Source organism: Polistes dominula, unplaced genomic scaffold (assembly GCF_049000335.1).
Source record: "Polistes dominula isolate Pdom_NZ unplaced genomic scaffold, Pdom_raw_medaka contig_27, whole genome shotgun sequence".
In the NCBI taxonomy this organism is placed as follows: Eukaryota; Metazoa; Arthropoda; class Insecta; order Hymenoptera; family Vespidae; genus Polistes; species Polistes dominula.
The window spans coordinates 1,245,110-1,265,311 of NW_028300906.1; the positions used below are offsets into that span (position 1 = coordinate 1,245,110).

The 20,202-nt window shown below is 23.2% G+C and overlaps 2 protein-coding genes across 15 annotated transcripts in view; one reads left to right on the top strand and one right to left on the bottom strand.

Annotated features, from left to right (window-relative positions):
• The window catches only part of LOC107073265 (uncharacterized), a 183,405-nt gene that overhangs the window by 146,722 nt on the left and 16,481 nt on the right, over nt 1-20,202 (bottom strand). The window lies entirely within an intron of this gene.
• LOC149033391 (uncharacterized) lies at nt 5,519-15,991 on the top strand. The gene is made up of 15 exons (XM_089179737.1): nt 5,519-5,760; nt 5,839-5,958; nt 6,062-6,183; nt 6,591-6,713; nt 6,796-6,886; nt 7,056-7,201; nt 7,312-7,444; nt 7,543-7,572; nt 9,240-9,359; nt 9,467-9,584; nt 9,698-9,956; nt 10,036-10,158; nt 13,726-13,816; nt 14,082-14,227; nt 14,500-15,991. Exons 1-15 carry the CDS (start codon nt 5,539-5,541, stop codon nt 14,660-14,662), a joined length of 2,007 nt encoding a protein of 668 aa, XP_089035863.1. The 5' UTR covers nt 5,519-5,538; the 3' UTR covers nt 14,663-15,991.

A 20,202-nucleotide genomic window follows, 5' to 3' on the forward strand; every position in this document is an offset into this window, starting at 1 on the left:
GATTTTCTAAAACCTTCTAATTATTAAAATGACTGGCTATTTGAATGCGCAATGAAAGGAATGCGTGGGGTTTGTTTTTTATTTCAACATAGAAAACGATCAGTTCAGGACAATGTCTAGAACAGGGCTTAATCTATTTGAGCAACATTTTCTTCTTTCTAATCGAATAGTTCGATTTCTATTATGTCTTGATGACAAAGTGAATTTAAATGTTGCTGAAATTCGTAACTTTTTAATATTTATATTAATTTTTGTATTTTCTTTATATCAGGTAAAACAGTTTTATTTTCAAATATTTATATCATTTAAAACTAGTCTTGTTTTTTTAGTTATATCAATGTTCTCTGATGACTATGGATTCTCAATCAATGTGCAGTTTGCTGCAAAAGACTTTAACTTTTTTGACGATTTCTTGCACTTTTTGTGCAGTTAATGAACAGCTCTCTACAGTTTGTATTATTATTACATAACAACTATTTAATAATATTAAACAAAACTCACATTAATAAATAATAATAAATCTCCTTTTCAGGTAAGAGATTTAGTTTCGTATGTTAAATATGATTGGGAGAATCTTGTTGACGAGAATGATTTAAAGATTACCGTAGAATATATAGAAATTACAAAATCATATGTCATTATTTTTTTTGGTCAGTATTCTTACATAAAACATATATATGATAATTTTTTAAATAAATTCGATAGAATTTTTCAGGTTACTTATTCTGTTATGCAATATTAGAAACAGCTCCAACTGTTTTTCATATATGCTTGTTAATTTATAAATCATCAGACAGTGTAATCATACCATACATATTTCCTGTAATCACCAATTTCTCAGGATTTTTACGTTACGGTTTTATTTTGTTCCAAATGATAGTACTTTTTATTATAGTAACAATAACATGTGTGATTTATTCTACATACTTGGCTGCTATTCTACATGCCTGTACTCAATTTAAAATCTTAATGTATGTCTTTTACTTATATATTGTATATTTAATATTCATATTTTTTTAATGTAAATATATCATTACTTAAGACACATCTCATTGTAGATTTAAAATACGTCAACAATTTTCAGAAGAGAAATGCATGCAGAAAAGTTGTAATAATAATACAAATCAGGAAGAAACAGAGTGGATAATTAACGTAATAATAAGATATACAAGAATCACGAAGTTAGAATTATTAAAACGCTTTTTCAATTTTTTTTTTGGTAATAAAATTATTAAAAAGTTTGTTTTCTTTGTCAGGTATGTGAATTTAATTAATAAATTATCCGAAAAGATTTATATAATTGGAATAATTTCATGTATGACTTTAATTATCTTTGATATTATTTATGTAAGTAAATTATTAAAAATATATTTTAAATTAATTTAAAGTGAACAATAATTATTTACTTTTTCATGTAATGTAAAATTTTTTTTTTGTATTCTCATCTGATTATTTATACTTTCGAGATTTTATTATAACCAATAAATTACTATTAAGACTGTCTTTGTAATAAATATTTCATTTTTAGATTTTAGATTTACCAGTGATAATGCAGAAAAGTATAAGTAAAATAATAGAATGCTTTTTAATAATTTTTGGTTCAATATTTATTGTATATATTAATTTTCATTTTGGACAAAAGTTAATTGATCACAGTAACGATTTTTTTGAAGAATTGTAGGAACATATTATCGTATATTATTTTGCACAGCTATAAAATAATTGCATTAATAAAGGCGATACAAATTTTTAACAATATGATTTTCTTGTATAAAAAAGAAATTAAATATTATATTTACAGGTGCCAAATACCAATCTATATACTTTCTAAGAAGAATCAAAAGCTCTTGTTATTAATAACAATGAGAAGTATGAAACCAAGTGAACTATCAATCGGTGGTCTATTTTCAGCATCACATGACATTTTTGCTGGGGTATGTAAGAAATAAATTACTTTTAAATAAGAAACTTATCTTTAATAAGAAATATTTTTTTTTAGTTGATGCAAAAATCATTTTCTTTTGCCATGGCATATTACAGTTTAATAAGGTCAAAATAATGATTAATAATTATCAAACATATTATGCGTTAGTGTTTCATAATGAATTATTTACTTCTTCCAAAAAAACAATAAATGTAGTCACATGAACGAAGCTTTTTTACAGTCGTGACAATTATTAAAGATTTGTATAATAAAATTTCTTTTAGAACTTCTCTATTTCATTCTTCTGTTTTTTAAAACACAGTTTAAATGAACATTTTAATACTTAGGTTAATTTTATTCACAAAAAAGCACACCTTTTTGTATTACTTTATAGGTCTTGTTTCTCTAACACTTAGAAGTATTTTCAAAGAATCTGTACTGCACTACAGTCAAAAGGCAACTGACAAAACTTGCTCTATAGGCAGACACTACTGCGCATGTCACTGAATGTATAATATTAAACTTTTAACACCCTTTTTCCTAATTGTTGGGAAAAATCAACTGTTTTTACCACCCCCTGCCACCACCTGCTACCAACACCACAACTTGCATGCATATGAAAGGTTTCATAAAATTTTTAATACTACAAGGTTGCTTGAAATACCTATGATTATATTGATTTATATCATTGAGGTGCTATTACCATTAGATTATTTTCTAAAACCTTCTAATTATTAAAATGACTGGCTATTTGAATGCGCAATGAAAGGAATGCGTGGGGTTTGTTTTTTATTTCAACATAGAAAACGATCAGTTCAGGACAATGTCTAGAACAGGGCTTAATCTATTTGAGCAACATTTTCTTCTTTCTAATCGAATAGTTCGATTTCTATTATGTCTTGATGACAAAGTGAATTTGAATGATACTGAAATTCGTAATTCTTTAATATTTATCTTCGTTTTTGTATTTTTTTCGTATCAGGTAAAACAGTTCCATTTTCTTATCACTTTCATTATATCTACTATTTTTATATCAATTATTTTTCTTTGAAATAATAGTTTATATTTTATTACCAAGTTTAACATTTTAAAATTATTTATATCTTTTAATAATAATTGTATTTTTTTCAGTTATACCAATGTTTTCAAATGACTATTGATTCGGAATCGAGTTACAGTTTCTTGCAAATAATTTTAGCTTCTTTAACGGTTTCTTGCTCTTTTTTCGCAGTTAATTTACAGCTTTCAACAGTTTGTATTTTTATTATACATATCAATTAATAATTAATATTAAACAAAATTCATATTGATAAATTATAATAAATTTACTGTTTAGGTAAGAGATTTAGTTTCGTATTTTAAACATGATGTGGAGAATCTTGTTGACGAGAATGATTTAAAGATTACCAAAGAATATACAGAAATTACAAAATTATACATCATTATTTTTGTTGGTTAATATCCTTTTATAAAACATACAGATAATAATTTGTTGAATAAATTCGATATCATTTTTCAGGTTACATATTCCTTTACGGGATTTCAATGGCAGCTCCAAGTGTTTTTCATATATTCTTGTATTTGTATAGATCATCAGACAATGTTATTAATATACCGTATATATTTCCTGTAAAAACTAATTTCACAGGATTTTTACGTTATGGTTTTATTTTGTGCCAAATAATAGCACTTTTTACTGTATTAACAATAACATGTGTGATTTATTCAACATATTGGCTTGCCATTTTACATGCCTGCACTCAATTTAATATTTTAATGTATGTCTTTTACTTACATATTTTGTATTTAATATTCCTGTTATTTCAATGAAAACAATAGTAATTATTTATGATACAACTTACTGTAGATTTAAAATACGTCAACAATTTTCAGAAGAGAAATGCATGCAGAAATGTTGTAATAATTTTACAAATCAGGAAGATTCGGAGTGGATAATTAATATAATAATCAGATATATGAGAGTTGCAAAGTTTGATTTATTAACATATTTTATTATTTATATTCTAATAAGATTTTCCTTTCGTTAAATTATTTGTTTGTTTGTTTGTTTCTTAGGTATGTAAATTTGATTAATAAATTATCCAAACATGTTTATATATTTGGAGCATTTTTATGTATGATTATGATCTTCTTTGATATTATTTATGTAAGTAAATCGTTAAATATACATATAACATTTAATAGAAAAAAAAAAGAAAAATGTATCAATAACTTACTTCTTCATACTGTGATAAACTTTTTTTTTTGCATTATGACTCGTTTAGTTATACTTTGGGAATTTTATATATAGCGATTAGTATTTATTAAGAGTATAATTCTAATAAATGTTTTATTTTTAGATTTTAAATTTACCAGCGATACTGCAGAAAAGTACAAGTAAAATAATAGAATGTTTTGTTTCAATGATTGGTTCAATATTCATTATATTTATTAATTTTCATTTTGGACAAAAGTTAATTGATCATAGCAACGATGTTTTTAAAGAATTGTAAGAAACTATTCTCTCTCACTCTCACTCTCACTCTCACTCTCTCTCTCTCTCTCTCTTTCTCTTTATATTATTTTCAATAGTGATTATAATTACCACAATTAACACAAGTATTGGTTTTTACAAATAATCCTCGGTTATAAAAAACATATTAATTATTTTATTTACAGGTGCCAAGTACCAATCTATATACTATCTAAGAAAAATCAACAATTCTTGTTTTTAATAACAATGAGAAGTATGAAACCAAGCGAACTTTCAGTAGGTGGTATGTTTTCAGTGTCTCATGCAATGTTTGCTGGGGTATGTAAAGAAATAAATTACCTCTCTAATTAGAAAATTTACTTGAAATAATAAACCTCTTTTTTTGCAGCTTATGCAAAAATCATTTTCTTTTGCCATGGGATATTACAGTTTAGTACAGTCAACTTAGTATTAATCAAACACAAAAATTATTATTCGTTAATATTGCATAATAAAATATTCACTTCTTCCAAAAAACAACAAATATAGTCACTTGTATGTAGACTATTTACAGTCGTGAATATTATTAAAGATATGTGTAATAAAATTTCTTTTAAAACTACTCTTTATCATTCTTCTTTTTTTTTTTTTTTTTTTAAACACAGTTTCTAGAAATCTAAAAGCACCTGGGGATTATTTTTATTCAGAAAGAAACACACCTTGTGTATTATTGTATAGGTCTTGTTTTTCCAACACTTACAAGTATTTTTAAAACATCTTTACTGCACGATAGTCAGACAATAACTGAGAATACTGTCTATAAGCAGACCCTTCTGCGCATGTTCTCAAAAATTCGAAGTATCAGGTGTAAACACCCTTCATCTAATTGGTGAGAAAACAACATCTGTTTTATTATGCACCGTAGAATGTGTACAACAATAAAATAAAAAATAAAAATATATGTACAGATATAAACGTAACACATAATAGAACAGACAAATTGTTAGTATTATTTCTATGTCAATTTATTACAAGTACTGTTATTAACTATAATAAGTACACTTATTAGAATGCGCAATGAAGACGAATCGTGACATTCGTTTTCTTACTTTGAAACTGTCAATATGTAAAATTCTTTACAATGTCTATAACAGGAGTAAATCTATACGAGCAACACTTCCTTCTTTCCAATCGATTAGTTAGATTTGTATTGGGTATAGGACCTAATAAAAATGCGAATCATATTTTGTTTCAATGGTGTATATTATTTACTTATCTTCTACCAATAGCTATAATTCAGGTAAAAGTTATTTATTTATTTATTTTTTTTATATCTTATCAAAAGGTATTAATCTTTTATTTTTAGTTATTAATATTTCAATAAAGTTCATACGTTAATAATTATTTCATATCATTTTTATAAGTACTTGACATTTTTCAGTTTTATCAATCTATTGTATCGGATACACCAATGAAATCTGATTTAATTTCGATTCAGAAAATTTTGAGTGGTGCATGCGTCAGTTGTACATATAGCGTTTGTTATTTTCGTTTTAATGCGGTTCGTGTACATTTTTATTATTATTTCATTTCTCCTATACATTCAATAAATATAATTAAATAAATCTATACATAGAAAAACAAAATATGCGTATTTATTTAAGGTTAAAAATTTATTTTATCATGCCAAGCGAGATTATCAACAATTTTCGGAAGTGGAGGAATTATGCCTTCTAGAGAAATACACGAAACAAGCTAAAAGATTTTCAATGGTTTTTATTGGTTCGTAAATTTGTACTAATAATTATAAACATATTTTAATTTTTCCTTACTAAATATAGATTTTTTTCTTGGCAGGTTTTTTTACAATTTATGCTATTTCTTTAACTATCCCAAGTATTATTAACGTTTTCCTACATATTTTTGGAACATTAGATGACATTCATTTAACATTACCCTTTCCCGTAAAAAATATTCTTCATTCTGGTTTGTTATATTATGGTTTATTGATTTATCAAATAATAGCAATTTTTGCCATATCGATAATAAGCAGCATTATTTATCCATCGTATGTGGTAGTCGTACAACACGCGTGTTTGCAATTCCACATTTTAATGTACATTTATTTATTAATAAAAACTAATTAATTTTTATTATACATGTGAATATTATGTTAATACACGTTTATCGTAGGATTAAAATACGTCAACCATTTAACGAAAAAAAGTTTAAAGCAAATTATTGGAGTGACAGATCACAAGAATTAGAATGGGAATGGATAGTTGACATAATTAATCGTTATGCTAAAGTTACTAAGTTAGTGTTTCATTTATCATACTAGTTATTTCTTTTATTATACTCTAAAATGATATATTTTTTATTTTTGATTACTTTTAAGATACGTGTATCTAATAAACAACTTAACTAAAATCATTTTTTTACTTGGTGCTTCATTCATACTGCTACTCATGTTTTTCGATCTTCTTTGGGTAAGTAAAACCTACGTGAGAATATTCATGATTTTTGTTTTTATGGTTTTATTTAAATTTCATTTATTTTTATATCATTTTATTTTGTATTATATATTAAAGTTATCTAAAACAGATTTTGTGGAGGAAAATATTTGATTTACACAGGTGGTTTTTTTGTTTGTTTCAGATAATGCAGTTATCTGCAATATTGCAAAACACTAAGGATACTATTGAATGTTTCATTTGTATTGCTGGATCTATGATTACCGTTTATATTACTATTTATATTGGTCAAGCCCTTATCAATCATAGCGTTGCATTTTTCGATGAATTGTAAGATTTCTTTTACAAGTTTGAAATAATCCTACTTTTTGTTTTCCTTTCATTTGAAAACTTGTTCAACTTTATTTTGTTAAACAATAAGAATATCTTTTTGCTTACAGACGTACAATACCATTCTACGTGCTTTCTAAAAAAACTCAAAAACTTTTGCAATTCTTGATAGCAAGAAGTGTAAAACCGTGCGAGATTTCTATTGGTGGACTATTCGTAGCATCATTTGAAACTTTTTCTATGGTAAGTTTTACAAAATACGTTTGATTTTTATTTATCATATTTAAATTGAAATTTTATTCAGAAAATTGTTTATACGAGTAATAAAGTTATTATTTCAGATTCTTCAAAAAGCATTATCATTTGCAACGGTATATTACAATACAATGTAATATAAATTATAATACTACGATTAAAATAAAAAAAAGGTAGTGTTTATTATCATAGATGACACTTCTTCCAAGACAAATAAAATTTATTCAATTTTTTGGACTGCATGATTTATTGTTAAATATTATGAATTAATATTGTTCTGTTTTTATTAATGATATTTTATAAACAGTTTCAAGTATTTCAATTGTTTTTAAGCATATTTGTATATCATTAAAAAAATGTGTAAATAATATTTCATGCATAGAATTGAAATAGTATTATTTTATTATCTTTCATTTAAATTTGTTTAAATAATCATTTTTACATTAACCTACTGCTTAATGATTCTAGCAAAAAAAAAAAAAGAAACATTTAAAAAACAATAAAAAAAAGTTAAAAATTCTTTTACTCTTATAAATTTTAAATTACCAGACTTATTATTTATATATTATTAGATATAAATAAATTAACCCATTGACTGTCAGACATATTTAGAGATTCTTGCCTTAAATTTTGAAAAATATAATAATATTAAGTTACTGATATAATATTATAATGGTATTTACAATAATTGATAATTAATATTTTTTACAAAATACAAATATTTTATTCAATCTTTTTAATAATTCTTAACGCAAATAACCATTTATAATTAATCCAAAATTGCAACACACACTACGAGATATCTCGTAGTTAGCAGTCAATGAGTTATTGAATAAAAATGAAAATATAAGATTACTTTTATCAATGTTCAAAAACACAATCTTAAATATTATTAACGGTATATAAATAAACATGTCTTTTATTTCATCTGATTATCAAATATTATTTTTTGTCAAACAACACACACAAAAACTTGAAGTAACCTTTTAAAAAAAAAAAAACAGTACTTGCCCATTTTGGTGATTCGCAAAGAAATCCAACTCTTGTATTCCTACACAATGAACAAACTGTTGTATTGATCCATTTTTTTCTAACCCTTATGTGTCTTTTCTAAACATCTATACTGCACGATAGTCAGACAATAACTGAGAATACTGTCTATAAGCAGACCCTTCTGCGCATGTTCTCAAAAATTCGAAGTATCAGGTGTAAAAACACCTTTCATCTAATTGGTGAGAAAACAACATCTGTTTTATTATGCAGCGTAGAATGTGTACAACAATAAAATAAAAAAAAAATATATATGTACAGATATAAACGTAACACATAATAGAACAGACAAATTGTTAGTATTATTTCTATGTCAATTTATTACAAGTACTGTTATTAACTATAATAAGTACACTTATTAGAATGCGCAATGAAGACGAATCGTGACATTTGTTTTCTTACTTTGAAACTGACAATATGTAAAATTCTTTACAATGTCTGTGACACGATTAGATCAATACGAGCAACACTTCCTTATTTCTAATCGACTAGTTAGATTTGTATTGGGTATAACACCTAATCAAAATGCGAATCTTTTTTTATTTCAATTGTGTACATTATTTACCTATCTTCTACCAATACCTATAATTCAGGTAAAAGTTATTTACTTTTCAATTTATGGGGGCTAATAATATATAATCATAGGTATATAGTATTATTTTTAGTTAGTTTTGTTTTTGTAAATTATTAAAAAATTTTTTATACATTTTTATATTTACTTGACATTTTTCAGTTTTACCAATCTTTCATGATGGATATACAAGTAAAATCTGATTTAATTTCAATTCAAAAAGTTTTGAGTGGTACTTGTGTCTTTGGTACATACAGCATTTGTTATTTTCGTTCTAATACAGTTCGTGTACATTTTTATTATTATTTTTATTATTAATATTTGGTATATTCTATAAATGAAAAAAAAATGTTAATATTTAACTATAGACAAAAAAAAATGTATTTTAGGTGAGAAAATTATTTGCTTGTACTACAAGAAATTACAAAAAGTTTTTGAAAGAGGAAGAATCATGGATTTTAGAAAAATACACAAAACAAATTAAATTATATACAATCATTTTTACGTGTAAGTACGTCAATGCATTTGCAAATATTCGTATTGTAAAATATTAAACAATATTAAATATTTAAACCTTCTTTCTTTTTTTGTCCTGATTATTTGAATTTTTTAATTTGTAGGTTTTTTCATTCTTTACGCTATTTCTTTAACCCTTCCAAGTATTTTTAATGTTTTCCTGCACAAATTTGGATTATTAGACGACATTCATTTAACATTACCCTTTCCCGTAAAAAATATTCTTCATTCTGGTTTGTTATATTATGGTTTATTGATTTATCAAATAATTGCAATTTTTGCCATATTGATAATAAGCAGCGTTATTTATCCATCATTTTTGGTAATCGTACAACACGCGTGTTTACAATTAAAAATATTAATGTACGTTTGTATAATAGTAGAAAAACAAATTGAGTATTAATATGCATGTGAATATTATGTTAATACGTGTTCATCGTAGGATTAAAATACGTCAGCCATTTAACGAAAAAAGGTTTAAAGCAAATTATTGGAGTGACAGATCACAAGAATTAGAATGGGAATGGATAGTTGACATAATTAATCGTTATGCTAAAGTTACTAAGTTAGTGTTTCATTTATCATATTAGTTATTTCTTTTATTATACTCTAAAATGATATATTTTTTATTTTTGATTACTTTTAAGATACGTGTATCTAATAAACAACTTAACTAAAATCATTTTTTTACTTGGTGCTTCATTCATACTGCTTCTCATGTTTTTCGATCTTCTTTGGGTAAGTAAAACCTACGTGAGAATATTCATGATTTTTTTTTTTAATGGTTTTATTTAAATTTCATTTATTTTTATATCATTTTATTTTGTATTATTTATTAAAGTTATCTAAAACAGATTTTGTGGAGGAAAATATTTGATTTACACAGGTGGTTTTTTGTTTTGTTTCAGATAATGCAGTTATCTGCAATATTGCAAAACACTAAGGATACTATTGAATGTTTCGTTTGTATTGTTGGATCTATGATTACCGTTTCTATTATTTTTTATTCGGGACAAACCCTTATTAATCATAGCATTGCAGTTTTCGATGAATTGTAAGATTTTTATTATAAATTTGTAATATATATTTCTTTTTTTTTATGTTTCCCTTTGATTTGAAAGTTTTGTTTAACTATACTCTGTGTTCTTTAAATGATAAGAATATTATTTTTTGCAGATGTCAAATTCCATTCTACGTGCTTTCTAAAAAAACTCAAAAACTTTTACAATTGTTGATAGCAAGAAATATACGTCCGTGTGAGCTTTCAATTGGTGGATTACTCGTTGCATCGCATGAAACTTTTTCTTCAGTAAGTGCAATAAATTAAACTTTTATGTGCTTTGCCATATTGAAATTTATATTTTGTTCAACAATTTTTTATTTTAGGTCCTTCAAAAAGCATTGTCATTTGCATCGGTATATTACAATACACTGTAATTAAAATTAATTAAAATTACAATATTATTATTTATAATACGAACCTTAGTATTACACATAGTAGATTACATTTTTTCTTAAGAAAAATCAAACTTATTTAATAGTTTTTAAATTTCATTATCAACATTAGTATTGAATATATTTTATTTTTAGTATTCACCTAATGTTTTGAACATAATTCCTTATCTATCACCTTTATACTTTAAATTCCTGAACTTATTTATTTCAATTGGTTATTTAAACACTGCTTCTTAATAAAAATCTTTTAATTTATGTATCTTTCAATATCAATATTTAATAATCCATTACTCACTGCTACAATGATATCTTTTTAATTAAATAATTACTTTTTTTATGTTAAATAATAAGTTGGATCACAGAAAATGTTTAGATTTAAAAAAAATTAATATTTAAATATATTTCGTCTTATAATCCTTGACATTAATTTCATTTAAAAAATTGTAATGCTTATTACATTTCTTCTTAAAAAAACACACATCCACAATACAAACCAAAGTTAACAACGTATAAACGAATAAATAATTTCAAATAATATCTTAAATAACACGCAAAATCTAATATCAACAATAATAATAATATTAATAATAATCGAACATTGTACATTTTGTTTTATAAAACATACGATTGATTTTAAAACAAGCGTCTCGTTTGATAATCCAACAACGACTGTCAAACATTGAAGTAAATAAAATTCAACGAACATAACTGCGCATGCTCTTGCACAAGAAAAAGAAAAAAAAAAAGAAAATAAAAATATTGCTAACTCTCCCTATTTAATGGATGGGAACAATCAGCTGTTCTCGTGTTAACTGTATAAATAAAAGTCTATAGGAAAGAAAGTAAGAAAGAAAGAAAAAAATATATTTCAATGTAAACGTTCAATCGATCCAATTATTATAGTATTATTATCGTGTCAAGGGGTTTTTTTTTATGAATGATGTTCTATAAGCCATATAATGATGGGTTATTAGAATGCGCAATGAAGACGAAGCACACAAGTTTTTTTTTTTACTTCAAAACAAAGTAGAATACTTGACTCTTCGTATAATGGTTGTGAAAGGTTCAAGTTACTATGAAAAATATTCATTATTATCTACATGGTTAGTTGAAATAGTATGGGGTTTACGTCCTTATCAAACTTCAAATCATTTGTTGCTACAATGGCTTGTATCTGTTATTTACGTATTACCATTGATATTGCATCAGGTAATTTGATTATTTCATTTCTATCTAATATTTATGTGAAATAATAATTATATTATATATCAATATATTAATATTATATTTATATTAATATATATTTTAAATATTTATATATTATATAAATTTATTATTTATATTATAAAAATTTCAAATATAATATAATATTATTATAATAACATATATTATGTTTCATTAAATGTATTTATTTATATTATTTATGATGTATTATTTATATTATTTATAATGTCAGTTTTTTATTATTACTATTTTATATTTATTTTTTTATATATTTATTATTTAAAGTATAATAATATTGTACAATATTATTTATATTCTAATTTGTTCTCTTTTTTTCATTTTGTTTAAATTAATTAACTGTGGCACCTTTGTTTAAAATAAAAACCTCTAACTGTTTTGTTTTAGTTTTATCAGTTCATTACGACGGACATTAAATTGCAATCAAATTTAAATTTGTTGCATAGGTTATTCAATGCTTTATGTATACTCTGTATATACAACATTGTTTACTTCCATTTTGCAACAGTTCGTATAATTTTTATTACGTTATTTCTACTTTTTTTTGATATTACAAATATAATTAAAAAGTAACAACAAAAAAATAAATAAATAACTAATTGTGTTTAAGGTAAGAAAATTAATTGCTTGTTACAAATATGATTACGAATACATTTTTAAAGAATATGGATTACATATTTTAAAAAAGCAAAATAAATTGAATAAATTATTTACGGCCATTTTAATTGGTTAGTATATTTGTGATAATAAATAATATATTTTTCTATTAAATATGTTTTTTTATTCTTTAAAATTTTTTTTTCAGGCTTTGTCTCTCTCTATGGTATTTCAATAACTACACCAAGTATTTTAAGTGTTTATAGAAATATTTTTGGTTCGTTAGATAATACTAATTTAATTTTACCATTTCCTGTTATTAACATTTCTAACAAAGGACTGTTATATTATTATTGTCTATTATTTTATCAAATAACAGCAATTCTTATCTTATTAATAATAGGTTGTATAATTTATATAATGTATTTGTATTTGATACAACATGCATGCAATCAACTTATTATTTTAATGTACGTGTTTTAATAAAAAAAAAAATAATTTCTTTTTTTCTTCATTTTATAAATATATATAACAATATAATATAATTAAAAATATTTTTAATCTATTTTTTTTATATGCTTCCAAATATTTCTTCCGCAGATTCAAAATACGACAAACGTTAAACAATCAGAAATACAAAAAAAATATTGGGTTTAAAACAAATCAGGATGAATTCGAATCAATAATCCAAATAATCAAAAGTTACACAAGGATAACTGAGTAAGGCTTTGAATCATATTTTTTGTTGTGTTCTTTTTTTTTTGTCTTACGTATAACATATTATTTCTTTTTTAATTTATTTTCTTTGTTCTTTTTTTCTTTTCTCTTTGGATTTAAGGTACGTAGATTTGATCAATTATTTTTCTAAGATAATTTTTTTAATTGGAACAATATTTTCTATGATGTTTCTTTTCTTTGATCTACTATATGTAAGTAAAATATAAATTATGGTATTTATTTATATATATATGTATTTAATGAGATCTTTGTCAAAGTGTTTGTAAGTGTCGTTATCACGTCATGTGTACTTAAAACGATATACATTTTAATACTTAATATATCAATGACTTTTTTTTTCAATGAAAAATAAAAAATAATAAAATTTTATATACAAATAAGTTTCAAGGTATACCGAAAATAGTACACATGGTAAAAACAATTGTTAAAATAACTAGATTATAGTTTGTGTTTTAGATTTTACAATTATCCGATATATTGAAAAATACAAGTAAAGCATTCGAATGTTTAGTCGTAATTATTGGATCTGTATTAACTGTTTATATCAATTTTTATATCGGTCAAGTGATTATTGATCACAGTAAAGCAGCTTTAGAAGAATTGTAAGATATTTCATAAATTTAAAATTATATAATGTTATTTATTGAACTATTGAAAAAAAAAACAACAAAATAAATTTAAACTTAAACAAATAGAAAATATTTTATTATTTCACAATTTGATATAAATAAATTCTTTTAAATTAATAATTTAATATATAAGAAAAATAATTGTTTTACTGTTTCACAGATTAACAAATTAATATAAATGAATTATATATTAAAATTAACAATTTAATATATAAGAAAAAATAATTGTTCGACTTTTTTCACAGATGTCAAGTGCCATTTTATAATTTTTCAATTAAAACTCAAAAATTATTGTTATTTATGATAACAAGAGGAGTCAAACCGATTGAACTTTCAATTGGTGGTATGTTCATTGCATCCCATGAAACTTTGGCTGGTGTAAGTGCAATTAAAATTACGTTTGATTAAAATGTTAAATGCAATCACAATGTTTAACAAAACGTTAAGTGTTTTAATCTGTAATATTAGAAAAATCAATTTAATTATTTTAGGTAATACAAAAAGCGTTCTCGTTTGCAATGGTATATTACAATACGCTTTAATAATTAATAAATAAATATTTTATATTTCTTTCAAGAAAAAGAAGAAACGTTATTTATTTATATTCACAAATAAACAAAACTAATTTTAATAATTACGATTTATGAACATTTTTTTTATAATTTATTTAATCTTTTTATTATTTTTATTTATTTTGAAACAATCAAACATTATCGATTATTTTGTGGAAAAAAAAAAACTTTCAAAATTTGATAACAACCGTTCACAAGTGTATAAAACATACGGATTAAACTGAGTTATCGATTATGTTAACTAGACGACCATACATACTGTCCATTTCTTTACAAATACTTTACAACGGTTGAAAAATAAATGACAGAAGTTATAATTGATGATGAAGATGATCCAGCCACAAAAATATCACGGATTTGTTGCACTTTTGAGTCAAAAAACATTCGGAGTGTAAAGGTTTAAGATCTGTTTCAATGTATTACAAAAATCGAGTATACGAAATAATACAAAAGAATAGTTATTGATAAAATCAATAAAATATTCTAGTCTTTGTTTGTTCCAACCGAACTGTATTATGGTCGAACAACAACTGAGAAGGATTGCGAAGAGCAGACTATTCTGCGCATGTCTTTGAAAAATATACTAATGGGAAATATATCATCCCTCCTTCTTCTTTTATATTTAATTGCTTGAAACTCTATCACCTGTTTTTTTATATTTTATTACAATTCAATAGTACCGCAAGAGTAAATTGTTGAGATTTTTCAACGAAATTTGTTCTCTTAGGGGAAAAAATATTGTTTTAGTGTTATCGTCTATCTATAGATAGAATAATTATGCTATTATTATTGTGTCAATGTTGTCCCACTAAAAATTATAATAAATTGGTGATAAGAAAATTTCCGATAGAGGGGAAAAAACACAAAAGCTTAAATTTAGAATTTTCTTTTTTTTCCTTCCATTTAGTCGACATAAAACCTTCCGTAATGTTAGTTAGTGGTGTAACTTATTTCGAACAACATTTTCTATATATGAATCCATTAGTTCAATTCTTATACGGTTCAAATGCGCATCAAACTCGTAATATTCAATTATTAAAAATGAGTATTATATTTGTTTACGTATTTCCTATCATTGCTCATCAGGTAATCGTATTATAATTGATCATATTATTATTATTGTTTTATTATTAGTTTGTTTTAATATTTTTATTTATTTTATAAAAAGAACGTATAATTATTAAATAATTGTATGTTTGATAAATTTCAATTATTTAATATTATTAAATATATTTGCAAATAGCATCATCGTTTTATAATTATCATTACAAACAAGAAAAATAATAATAATATTATATATATGTTACTTGTTTTACAAAAAAAAAAAAAGTTATATATAAAAATTAATAATATTTTATAAGATTATATTAAATAATATAAAATAAATAATAAATAATTATTATTATTTTTATTTTTTGTTTAATACAATAGAATATTTACAAAATCTGTTGCAGTAAAATAATTTTGTGTACATTTGTTTTCTTTTCTACTAAATAATTCTAATCCTAATTGAAACAAAATTTACACATATATGTATGTGTAAATAATACAATAGAAATAAATGTATTAAAAAATGAAATTTTGTTTTTAGTTTTATCAGTTGTACACGATAAATGTTACATTGGATTCAGCTATAAAAGTTTTGCAAAACCTATTTACTTGTCTATGTTGTTTGGTTTTATACAGTACCAATTATTTTGAATACGATACCGTTCGTACAATTTTTCACAAATAATATTTCTTTATTTTAATAATGAATACAAATATTTAACCAATTAAGAATAAAACAAACATTTGTCATTTTTTCATCAGATGAAATTAATAGCAACTCACGTTAAGCTTGATTACTTGGAATTGTTTAACAAGGATGAGATTAAAATATTAGATAATTATACGAAACAAAATAAGATATATGTATGTGCTTTTATATGTAAGTTAAAAATAAATCGTCAACAAATTATTATACAGAATGTTCCGAGATTTACTCAGTTGATAATATAAAATTATTATTATTATTATTTTCATATATATATATTTTAGTAGTATAATATAATATTTTTTCACAATTTGATCAATAAACCTCTGAACATTTTGTATAAACAATATTATTATAATGAAAATATAGTTTTTAATTTTTATGTTTTTTCTTCTCATTTTTTTTTCAGGTCTTTCTATATTTTATTTTTTTCTAATTGCATCCCCATGCATATTAAATATTTTTGCCTACATATTTGGAATGTCAGACTCGGTTAATATAAATTTACCATTTTTTATAAATAATTCCTTAAATCCAGGACTACTTTATTACTTTTTGATCATGTTACAAACTGTAGCAATCTGTATATTATTTATTGTATCCATTATTGGATTCTCGTTATACTTGTTATTATTACAGCACGCGTGTTTTCAATTCAGCATTATAAAGTACGTTTTATTTTTATTTTTTAAATATATACACCAAATAAACAATTATTTACACATCTCGTTTTTATTGCAATTTCATTCGAATAGAATTAATTGAAAAAAAAAGAAGAAAAAAAAGGAACGAGATGTGTAAATAATTTTTGCATTCACTTTGTATAAATTATTTAAATTATTTTAATATATATATATATTCGTAATATAAAAGTCATTTTTGATTGATAGGCTGAAAATAAGTCAACCATTTGGTAATAATAAAAATGATAATCGATATGATAATTGGAGTTGTACAAAATCTCGAGAAGAAATCAATTGGATTGTAAACATAATTAAAAGTTATACAAGAGTAACACAGTATGTTAGAAATAACAATTTAACAATAATGTATTAAACAAATAACTAAGGCCTAATTTATATAATAATATTATTTTATGATAAATACTTTTTTGTCTGCTATTCTCTTTTCATTTCTTTTCTTTTAAGATTCATTGAACTTCTAAATAATTTTGGAAGGATTATTTATTTAATTAATTTATTCTTTGCTTTGGTCATCCTTATATTGGACTTTATCAATGTAAGTATAATAATTAATAATACATTTAGAAGAATAAAATGACAATTTTAAAAATCTATAGTCATTTTAAACTTTATTTCAGTGCACATTATTTCAATATCGTTTAAAAACAATTTAACGAGATTTACTTTTAAAAATATAAATGTTAAATTAATTATTTATTTTTTATCAGATATTTCAGTTAATCAGTATTATGCAAAATATGAGAAACATAATCGAATGCTTAGTCAACATTGTTGGTACTATATTTATCGTATATATTTATTTTTATATTGGACAAAGGATTATAAATTATAGTAATAGCGTGTTCGAGGAACTGTAAGATAATGTCAAACCATTTCACAATAATTATTTCATTTTTTGTTTTATTTATATAAAATATATTTCACACCAGAATCATATACTAATCAAAATATTCATTTTTATTATCACAGTTGTCAAGTTCCATTTTATCTGTTATCGATAAAAACTCAAAAATTACTATTGCTTTTAATAGGAAAATGTAGAAAGAAATGTGTACTTACAATTGGGAAGATTTTTACATTGTCACATGAAATGTTTTCAAGTGTAAGAACTTTTATCTAAATTATTACTATTGTCTTAAAATACGTGATATTTAATCAATGATATTTAACAATGTGATTATAATTTATAATATTTAATCAAACATTGATATAATTTTCATTTCAGTTAATCCAAAAAGCATTTTCTTTTGCAACTGTGTTTTATACAATTCGTTAATATAAAATTATTTTGGAAATAATACAAATACAAGACGATCAATTACTTAGAACAACAAAGTAGTTAAAATCCAAAATAGTATTATATGTAGATAAATATATATAAATGGATTATTTATTTATGAACATTAATAAATAATAAAGAGAGTAGTATTGAGTATATTGATTATAATTACTATTATTGTTTAATTAATTAAATAGTATTAATTACTATTATTCTGTATAGAAAAAAAAAACACTGATAATATATTAAAAACAAACAAACTACGTACACTTCTTAAGTAGTTAAATTATTTCTTTTCAAATATTCAAAAAATGTGTCAATTGCATTAACAATAAAATCGTTTACACATTAATTATATTATTCATACAGTTTTATCTTTATATTAGAATATAATGAATAATTTTTTCTGAAAGATACGTTCGGTATTGTGGTCGAAATTAGACTGAAGTGGATTGCAGTAAACAAGACTTGTTCTGCGCATGTTCTAAAAAATGATTAGAATAAAGGAAAATCTCCCCTAATTTAATTACTGAGAACTATAACACCTGTTTTCATACCTTATACTGTTAAAATACATATGCTATATGCTATAATACTTCATAGTATCGTAGGTTGTTTGGTATTAAAAATAGGGGAGATAATTTTTAAAATTATGTACTACAAAATTCAATAATTATTGTACTATTATCATGTCATAATTTTCCATATAATTTTATCGATCACAAAGAAGGGTTTTTGAAATGCACACCGAGAAATGTAAGTAATGTATCTTATTGTTTACTACAAAGTTTCAGAACACGTAAGGTTCATCATCATAATGTCTGTCAGTGGTCTTACCTATTTTAAAGAACATTTTCTATTTTCCAATCGTATAGTACAATTTCTAATCTGCTTAGATCAACATGGTGATTTAAAAAAACAATTTGTTCTAGTACATTTTGTGATATTTTCTGCAATACCTATAATTGTATATGAAGTAAATTTATTGTTTTCAAACTTAAATTTTTTTCTTATCAGTATTATTATTGTTATTATAATTTATTAAAATATATTCTTCTATCTTATATTAATACTTATTATTACTTATTTACTCAATACTAATTACATTAATAATAAAATAATTTTTTGATCATAGTATTATCGACTATTTACATCGCATTTTTCTTTGGCATTTTCTATGAACGTATTTCAAGAAACATTTGCAATTCTTGTTATGATGCAAAGTTACTATACCACCTATCATAATAATGTAGCAGTTCGTAAGATTAATATTTTGTTTTGTTCTATTTTCAAACATCAAAGAAATCTTTCTATTTTTACCATTTTGCTATTTTTTATTCTTATACTTTAGTTACAATCAATCATGGCTCATATTCAACTCGATTATGAACAATTATTGGACGAAAGTGAATTAGACATTATTAAACAGTATACAAAACAAAGTAAATTATTTTCGTATATTTTGGTAGGTAAGCTATAAAAAAATAAAACTTTTATGAACAATTTTTTAATTTATCGATTAATCTGCAAAATCATATTCTACAAATAGAAATAAGAAAATGTATTATAAGCAGTTAGCTTTATTCTTAAGTTAGAAACCAATTTTAATGAAATAAATTAAAACACATTTTTATTTT

What these genes read in the sequence shown, in the direction of transcription:
- LOC149033391 (XM_089179737.1), top strand. Translation starts at nt 5,539, where the DNA reads ATGTCTATAACAGGAGTAAATCTATACGAGCAACACTTCCTTCTTTCC. An exon ending in GTTATTTTCGTTTTAATGCG is followed by an intron (nt 5,959 to 6,061) that starts GTTCGTGTACAT and finishes TATTTATTTAAG; the next exon opens with GTTAAAAATTTATTTTATCA. An exon ending in TTACAATTAAAAATATTAAT is followed by an intron (nt 9,957 to 10,035) that starts GTACGTTTGTAT and finishes TGTTCATCGTAG; the next exon opens with GATTAAAATACGTCAGCCAT.